This window comes from Trichoplusia ni, unplaced genomic scaffold, assembly GCF_003590095.1.
Source record: "Trichoplusia ni isolate ovarian cell line Hi5 unplaced genomic scaffold, tn1 tig00000762, whole genome shotgun sequence".
NCBI classification, from domain to species: Eukaryota; Metazoa; Arthropoda; class Insecta; order Lepidoptera; family Noctuidae; genus Trichoplusia; species Trichoplusia ni.
The window spans coordinates 1-9,794 of NW_020800063.1; the positions used below are offsets into that span (position 1 = coordinate 1).

General features: G+C 35.6%; 1 protein-coding gene across 1 annotated transcript; it reads left to right on the forward strand.

The window, feature by feature from the left end:
* Window positions 1-1,391: 1,391 nt before the first annotated feature.
* On the forward strand, window positions 1,392-9,495 carry LOC113507165 (probable 2-oxoglutarate dehydrogenase E1 component DHKTD1 homolog, mitochondrial; the record flags this gene model as incomplete). The annotated part of the gene is made up of 9 exons (XM_026890020.1): window positions 1,392-1,562; window positions 2,886-2,988; window positions 3,440-3,597; window positions 4,386-4,542; window positions 5,572-5,774; window positions 6,971-7,091; window positions 7,910-8,098; window positions 8,620-8,705; window positions 9,230-9,495. Coding segments are annotated over 9 exons (1,299 nt in total), but the record flags the coding sequence as incomplete, so codon positions are not given.
* Window positions 9,496-9,794: the final 299 nt, after the last annotated feature.

The window sequence follows — 9,794 nt, forward strand, 5'->3', positions numbered from 1 at the left end:
ATTTAACGAGGATACAAAACGTTGTTCAGTGCCATCAACTTTTAAAGGAACTCTTGACTTTGAGGGATAAGGAAAGCGCTCTACACCGTGCAATGCGCTGTCCCACTTCCACAACACGGCACTTAATTTAGGAGGTGGTGAGGCAGGCTCTCAGCGTAGCTAATTGATTTTCCTTAATGAAGTTATTCGTTTTGATGAAAGACGAAGTTAGGGCTGCTGAATATTTAGTACGAACTCCGTTGACATGTACATACATAGTTATTGACGGTGATTCCTTCATTAACGTTATTTGGTCTAAATATTTGACTGCACGGATAGGAGAGCTATAGAGGTCACGACCCCAAACCCACTTCTTTGTGCATGTGACTTACGGTGCCATACAACATACATACAGACTTGTTTACGTCTGTATGTATGTTGCATATACAATTGAAACTTAAAATACAACTCTTTATATTTAATCGTTTCAGAATCCGAACGGCCCAAGTTGACAAAACTATATACGGTAAAAAAGTAATTCAATCTACATATTCCATTACAATGAAAATTCATCAAATATGGAAAATACCTGTCGACACGCCGTTGAATTCTATCAACGCTTAGACAGATTCATTCAATTGTATCATTGGATTCGCTTTTAAAAAATAGTCCAACTCCCGGATTTTAAATATATCTGTCTGATATTTGAATTTTCAGGTCCATTCAAAGCTCAAAACATGAAAATTATAAATAAAACGACTATTCGGGATTCCTATTATCTACTCGGCGGAAATATCTTACTAACTTCGTACTTACTTTATAATCAGCCAAGCCATTTCTCAAGTCTATCCACAACTATTTGTAGACGGAGCAATGCAATTCCATTCATCTCTGTTCTTCATCTGAACATTCACTATTTCTTTCTCTTTCCATCACCTAATCCAGCCAATGTTCCCAACAGTTTAGAACTAAAACAAATCGTCTTTTAAATCTTTGTCTGATACCACTGCGCGGTAGACTAACATTCTGAGTGCAATCTCGAGTTCTACACGAGTGTCATTTGTTTTTACTTCCTTTAATTTAGTTCTGGCGGCTTGATTTAAGTGTTAAATGGCCAAAATAATAAAAGAAATCAGATTCTTTGAAACCTTCATTTACTAAGTCCATAATTTATTGTCTGCGTATTTTATTCTAGCATCTTCATCCCATCTAAATCCATTTATCACAGCTTGTAGCGAATTTATTTGTCTGTTACAAGAACTTTTATTAGAAGCTTTTCCATCTAGTAGAATTTATAAATAAGGCATAAATTTGTCTAAGACCCTTTTACGAGCACTCTATTACAAAAGCAAGAAATAAACAATCACTGTTTTCCTTTCCATTTCCCAAATTCCCTCTCAGCACAAATTTGAATATTATTATCATTAAAGTTTAAAATACTTTTTTTGCAGGTATCCTATTATCAAGAACAGTGGTCTAATATGCAAGCAGCGCCCAATGCTGTGGAGATATGGGATACTGGAGTCGATTCAAGTCTTTTAAAGCTGGTTGGACAGGCTTCCGTGGCGGTTCCTAAAGATTTTGTAAGTTTTATACCTTGGCATAAGATAGTCGTTTTTAGATCGAAAGTTAAATAACAAATGAGTCTAACAGATGTACCTATAATTTAATGTTATTATTGTGGTAACAATAGCAATATTTTTTATACAATACTAGCTGTTGCCCGCGACTTCGTCCCCGTGGGTAGAAGATATAAGTTATGATTTATACCGGCCCGGTTTTTTTCACATTTTCCATTATATCTTAGCTCCTTTTAGTCGCAGCGCGTTGGTTTATAGCCTAAAGCCTTCCTCGATGAATGGTCTATTCAACACAAAAAGAATTTTTCAATTTGGAGCAGTAGTTCCTGAGATTAGCGCGTTCAAACAAACAAACAAACTCTTCAGCTTTATATATTAGTATAGAGTATAGATGTAAGTGATGACTGTTTAATAAATGATTTTCTGACAATTGCTTCCAAATATTACGATATTCTAGACGGGTAACCGAGTCTATCTACAAGTATGCCCAACGTTTACTGACTGAAAGCAATATTATTGCAGGTGTGGATAATATTAGTTTCTGACGTGGTGGCAGAGCCTCTAATATAAGAGTAATAGCAAATTTAGATAATGTGTTTATCGGCGTCAATAATTGGATGCCGAAATCAATTTTGAATCTTTTCGTTTGAATATTCTATTTGAATGTATTTGTTTTTTTTTAATTGCAATATAACATCGGCATTTACGACCTTTTCATTTAAAGGGTAGACATGAAGACACAAATATAGAATGTAAAAACATTTACTGATGCTTGTTCCTGCTAATGCTCCGAACGGTCCGATGTGAGCAAAATGTTAAGTGACCCTCAAAAACTTCCAGAATCTTGACCTTCTATATTTAGCTACTACATTAAACACTTCAAGCTCAATGCACTACGAGTAATGTACAAAAAACGCAGTATTTTGAGAAAACTCAAACTTGAAAAAGATTATATCTTCGATTATTCTTCCTCATTTATATGGTTGATGTACAACCTGGTGTCAGAGTTTAAGCCACCGTTTGTTTTGACAAACATAAACTTACATAGTATAAGATTACTTTTCTCCTTGTGATATTTTACTTCGCTGTTTTTAGCATGTGCTAATCACTTTTTAATAAGCTCACGAACTCTAAAATACATTCAGGCATGCGAGAATTCGAACCGACTATTGATATGGCAGTCCAACGCTCATACCTCTAAACTATCACAGCTATGATATTATCTTCGATTACTTCTTCCCACGTACTATATACACTCTAGCTACGAGAATTTTAAAAACAACGGTCTAGAGACAATCAGGTGTTTAATCAGAGTCATGTTTCCAGAATGTTCACCCTCATCTCGCCAAGACACATGTACGGAACCGTTTGACGCGACTGGCTGAGGGCCGGGATATTGATTGGGCGACAGCTGAGGCTCTGGCTTTTGGTAACACTTCATGTTTCTGATTGATATCTAATATTGCTTGTCTGGTTATCTAGACAGTGTTTCATATTCTTTACGCTTTTGTAAGTAATTTTAATGTATTGTAATTTTTGTGGGAATTTTGGTCTTATACTCCTTTTTGGTAAAATATCATTTCCAAAATTAATCCGGATTGTAAAGTAGTCCTGTTGTTTTTAAATACTGGATCGTCAGTAACTATAAATAATCTTGTTTCTAAACTTGTGCCAGTAGACATTATGACACATGACTTACAAGTTTTCTGTGGCAAAATCTACACACTTCTGGAAAACAAACCAATACAACTTAATACTCAACCAAATAACATAATATTAAGTAACAAAAGAGTAAACTTTCCTAAACTTATGCTCCAATAAACAGACGCAATATTTAGGAACATGAAAAGTAAACGTTTTCCTCATCATTCTACTCCCAGGTTCGTTATTAATGGAGGGTCGTCACGTCCGCCTGAGCGGTGAGGATGTCGGTAGAGGCACCTTCTCCCATCGCCACGTGATGCTGGTCGACCAGGAGACAGAAGCTATCAGGATACCACTCAACCACATACATGAGAAACAGAAGGCTTTTCTTGAAGTAAGTAGTCTTATTGTTCCCTTTGGTGTAAAGATGGAAAATTGAAAAGAGTATTCTTCAAAAAGGAAAGGCATTAGGCATAGAACGTACTTGTCTAGTATACCTAAATACTTAGAAATTATCCAAAGCTTTGGAACACAAAAGTTTCTTAGAAAATAAACTTTTACTGATAAACTAGGTATTTGTTACGTATCTTAACTCACTGTTATATTCTCTGTTTAAACAATTTCAGTATAACAGTCACAGGTTGGTATAATGAACAGGGACCTTCATAGACCAAAACTACTCTATTGTCTTTCGTAACAGCCAATAATGCTTAAGAGATATTATCATTTCTGGAATCAATAGGTATCCTTTTGTACGTTGCAACAATACGTTGAGTTCGAACAATGAACACCACACGTTATTGGATTTATGCTCACTGTAAAGGAAAACTGTAATATAATATATACGATTAGTCTTTTAATGATTAATCGGTTCGTGTAAATACTTTCGGTACAAATCAATGAACGAAAACACATGCTTTTTATATTTGTACCTACAGTTAACCTTTTTTTTTGGTTAGTCGAGGGAATCCTCATGGACACCCAACTCCTCGGGGGAGGGAGCGGGTAGTGTTAGACTGTTACTGACTAAACCTGAACCGATCCTTACCTGTCCTTCCTACCTGTGTTTTATGCTTTAACAAAGATATTCTAAACTAGACAAATCTGAGACGACTAGTCGCATATACCAAATGTCTTTGAATGACAATAGCTGTTATCCTACAAGCGCATTTCTCCTTTCAGGTAGCAAATTCGATTTTATCTGAAGAGGCAGTATTGGGCTTTGAATACGGAATGGCCTACGACAGTCCAGATAATCTGTGCCTCTGGGAAGCACAGTTCGGTGACTTCTACAACGGTGCACAGATTATAGTGGACGCTTTTGTTGCATCGGGAGAATGTACGTATTTTCAAGGTTTTTAGTGAAGTGGCTCACGCTACTGCATCGATGTGTAAAAACATTATTATAGTATAAAGAATGAACTGTGACATCAATAACTTAACAGTACTTTCTTATCTGCTGTACATGAGTTTCTCTGAGTATATGCCAAAATAAAATGTAAGCTACTACATTGTGCGGGTTTGATCGTACACCTACTAAAGCAACTAGTAAATACATATAACGGCTTCTTTAAGTAGGTACTTACTTACTTTAAGTAAGACTTAGATCGTTGGATACAGGAAGTCGCGTTACTTACCGAAGCGCTTCGGAGTCAATCTGGGTAATGCATGTGAAGTCAGAAAGCTGAAGCGTTGGATTTCCATTCTCATTTGAACTTCATGAACTTTCGCTTCAAAGCTTTCATGCTCGAGAATGGAAATAGTGTAGAGTTTATGCGTAACTTGAGTAGCTGGAATAGTAAAGTAGTTTGGGTTTGAGTTTTATATGGCTAGCGTATGCCAAACAGAGTTTTTTTAAAGACTCACTCACTAACTGATTTAAACCTTGTGATGCGTCATATGCTTAGAGACACCCAGACACAGATCAAGCACTCGTGAATCACACAAACGCTTGCGATCAAAATCGCAACACGTCGAGCTCATTGGGTTAGGTGGTGACCTCAACCACTAGACTATCCGTAAGTCATTTCATGAGTTGGAACAATTAATAGTGTGTTCAATGAAATTGGCATAATATGTCGAGTCAATTTTAGTCATTACACACGTACAAACAGCTTACAATTATTTTCATTGAAACCAGTTTTAGTGGAGAATGCACGGAAAAAGATGGGGTATTGAAGGAAAAATGTAAAAAGTTTCATTTGTGAATCTTTATTGTGAGTTTTTGAAGCTAGACCGTCACTTTAGAAGAAAGACAGCGAGCTGCCTTCTACACAAAGACAAATTTGATTTCGATTTCCTATGACAGATACAATGTATCATCAATAACTAATGTCAAATTTAAAACCTAACATTCCTCTCCTTCCAGCTAAATGGGTTCGCAGCAACGGCCTCGTAATGTTGCTTCCCCACGGATACGACGGAGCCGCCTCCGAGCACTCCTCGTGTAGACTCGAGAGGTTCCTACAACTGACAGACAGTCGCGAAGCCGCTCCTGACTCTGATAACGTTTGCCTTCACGTTGCTAACCCGACAACGCCGGCGCAGTACTTCCATTTGTTGAGGAGACAGGTATGGATACATGAGGATGATTTGGTTTTTAGGTCATAAATAAATAATACTGGATGGTAAATGTACCACTGCTGTCCAAAGGTCTTTTTCCAAACAAAAAATGTTTAAAGCACTAGAGGAAGGCTAGTCGAGTAAAAATATAACCTCTTCACACATTGAATTTGGTTTTCACTTTTTTAATGGCCATTTACCATACAACAATAGCGCACTACGTGCTAAGTTTTTTTGCTATAGCAATAAAATCATGTCAAAAAGAAACATTGTTGCACCAAATCTTACTTCGTTTGAAGAACAATTATTCTTTAGCCTGATATTGTCTAAAGTTCTACGAATCAACTAACAATCTCTAAATTATAATGGGCTGCTTTTCAACACTTTTATTTGTTTTATCTTTTTAGTAACTTACAAAGAATTGTTAAGTACTTCTAGACTCCAAAATTTGAAACACTTTGTTACTGTTCAGGATAATCTTAAAATAAGTACATATTTGTGTTTGTTATCGCGAAGTAAGTGTATGTGTTGGGTAGGCGTATAAGTAACTTAAAGTGTTTGTGAAAGTAATGTTCAAAGAACAACAGTGGAACAAGCCAGAACTCCAGCTTATTGAATCAAACTTTACTTCATTTACTTAAGAGGTTTAGTTTGTGTGTCGCGAACATAAGGAACTCTTAAAACGACTTGAGGTATCTATGTGGTCGGATGAAATTAAATTAATTATCGTTAATAAATGTAATTAGATTGTATTTTTTATTCAATGGCTAGATTAATGTTTTTATCTCCAGACTAACATCAAAATAAGACGGGAAACCGCAGCGAATTTTCGAAAACAAACAGAACAGGAAACTTTACGATATAGCTGCCAATATCGTCATTTTGTATTTTCTCAAATGTTTTTTGTTTGACAACACTGTCTGAAAATTATCTTTCTTTCTTTTGCAAGTTAGATGAAACCCTTCCCAATACACAATACAATACCAGCCTATATAAATTTGACTGCTTGGCACAAGTCTCTTCCCGTAGCGTATAAAGAAGATTTTGGGCATGGTGATTTGAGAATCCAATATTTGGGATCCAGATTTCCTCACGATGTTTTCCCTCGCCGTTTATCAGAGGAATTTAGTACATTGGTTCTTTGCCTTTGTTGCAATGCTTGCCAAGGCCACCACGAAGGTACAGACTGTATATTGTTCTTGCAGGTGGCTCGTAATTACAGGAAGCCATTAATAGTGGTAGCTCCAAAAGTATTGCTGCGATTAGCTGATGCTGTGTCGCCGCTTTCTGACCTCGCACCACGAACTCACTTCAAGAACGTGATAGGTATGTATAGTGCCAATCACCTGTTAAAACGATTATATTGATACTGGTACTGGGTTAAAAAACAGAACCATATTTTGAGAATAATGTTTTCAAGTTATAGATTAGACAGCCTTTGAGATTTTGCCTGAGGACAAAATCTGAAAAGTTTTTTTAATTAACCTTTGAGATTCAGTAGATGTAAGACTGATACTATGTTTTGTGTATGATAAATTTCTATGAGTAAGATATATGATACATAGCCATTTAAAATATGTAGGTTATTTTGTTTACCGTCGTTGAACGGCTATGTTCTTATATGTAAGACAAAAATATCTTTCAAAATTAGTTTAGGCTCAAGGGAAATCCTCTTTCATCTATCTTTTCGAAGTTTTGTCCCGAAAGAAAAGCTCCAGTTTTTTGCTAAATTAACACAATAGGCTCGTAAATTACGAGGAACAGAAAAACAAGTTGATTTATAAATATGTGTAAGCTGAGCATGTATTCAGATAGGGGAAATGATGCTCGATTGTTTTGTTTTATCTCATTCAGGTACTTTATATGGGTTTATTTATAACGTGGTCAGGTAATAAATAAACCTAAGAAAATTCAAATAATGGATAGACATTGCTGAGAATATGTATTTGTCGGTGATTCGTTCTATGAATTTTTACTCGCCTATTTTTATACTACTGTAGTTTATTTATGTGTGTAGGTATGCCTTCCAAAATGTGGCACAAAATATCCTTTAAAAAAAATGTTTTTATATTATTCACAAAAAAAATACAGCAATAAGTATTCTCGCTTTCTTCTAAAGATTTCTTCTTAACCTTATTTTCTAGGTGACTCCTTGCCCGATCCGCTGAAAGTAAAACGTGTGATCCTAGTAAGTGGGAAACATTACTACGAACTGCACAAGGAGAGAGTGAAGGCTAACATCGATGATGTTGCCATCGTGAGGGTCGAGAGTCTCGCTCCCTTCCCCCTACCGGACCTACAGACTGAGCTGGCCAAGTTCCGGAATGCAAGGAGTAAGTAACATTCGAACACCTATTAAACTAAAGTGGGTAACTAAGAATGGATTTAAGAAAAAGACTAGGTAATGCTATTAGACACTACAAGAATAGTGGTATAGGATACCATATAGATTACTTTCTAATAGATTCTGTGACGTTCAACCAAGCGAACAAATTGTACATGGGGCTCACCGCGCTACCCGCGCCTTCCTCAAAGCTTTGTGGACACGGCAAGCACAAAATTTCCCCATGTTTTATTAGGGGGTTATCTATGGAACCCCTCAACTGCTATTGTCGCTTATATAATGAATTAAGCGATTTCATAACTCGCCAGTATTAACTTGCACTTACCATTCACAGATGCGAACCAAAAATAAAATATAAAGTTAATAAACTTATCATCCATGATTTTCGAATCACAAGTACATTCAATTATTCACTTTCATACAGTTCATTATTTAGTATATTACGTGATTCCCTCATTATCTACTTAACTAATAATTAATCGAACCGCTAACGGATAACGAAACTTCCAGTGTTCATATGGAGTCAGGAGGAACACCGAAATATGGGAGCTTGGAGTTTTGTTCAGCCGCGGTTTGAGAACCTCCTTGGTAGAAAAGTAAGTAGAAAAGTTATTCATCCTCTGGATTTTGAAGTTTGTGTGGCAATAATAGCGTCAAGATAGCGTCCAAGAGATTTGGGAGTGCCTGAGAGATATATTGTCGTCTCTTTCTGACATTTAGATTTCGTAAACGTATACTTTACGAAATATAAATGTTTATTTGTATTTGTTATGTTAATTATATTTACTTTCCGTGAGTAACTTTACTTGCACCTTGTCATATTAATGATTTATTATAATTATTTATTTGTATTTTTACTATTGTATTATTTTTATTCAGTAAATATAAAAAAGCTACTTGTCATCGAGTCATAATACACCAATTACTTTAATATTTATCATAAGGTATGTAGATTAAGTTACTCACAGAAAGTGGACATGAGAACGTAATTAAATCTTCAGCTCAGAAAATATAATGCACCTACATAGAAACACTTCAAAAAAACACGATTTAGACTTTACCTTGAGTACCATAGTTTTGCAGTTGAATTTAATCGAACTCTTTCTATCAATTGTTTCAGCTGATATACGCCGGCCGATCAGAAGCTCCGACACCAGCAGTGGGTGCATCAGTCCTACATAAAGTAGAAGTTGAACATGTGTTGAAGGAACCACTTTACAATATTAAATAATGTTTCCATTTAATGAGAATTACAGAAGTTTCTCTTAACTTGGAGAACTCTACATAAGAGCATGTATTTGGAAGCGCCTGACTATGTGGAGCTGTTGAACGTAAACCTTTTTAAAGGCTGCGTTGGGATGTGTAGAGAAGGATATTTATAAAAACGCATTAAAAATTTGTCATATTTTTGCATTTATGTATTTTTTAATCATATTTTATGTAAATATTGATGCTATAAGTAAATTAAATTCTTACAAACTAAATTGTATTTTTTGTACGCCTGAATCAAAGAATATAATTAAAAACGTAGTGAAAAGAAAAAAAGATATTTCTTGGTATACACCATAGACAATCCAAATTAACTATAGAACTAAACACTATAGTGTATTAAGAAACAACTCTCCCACTATCTCTTAAGCTATAACTTAAATAATTAATCGAAACAAATTCTGCAAGGACAGTGC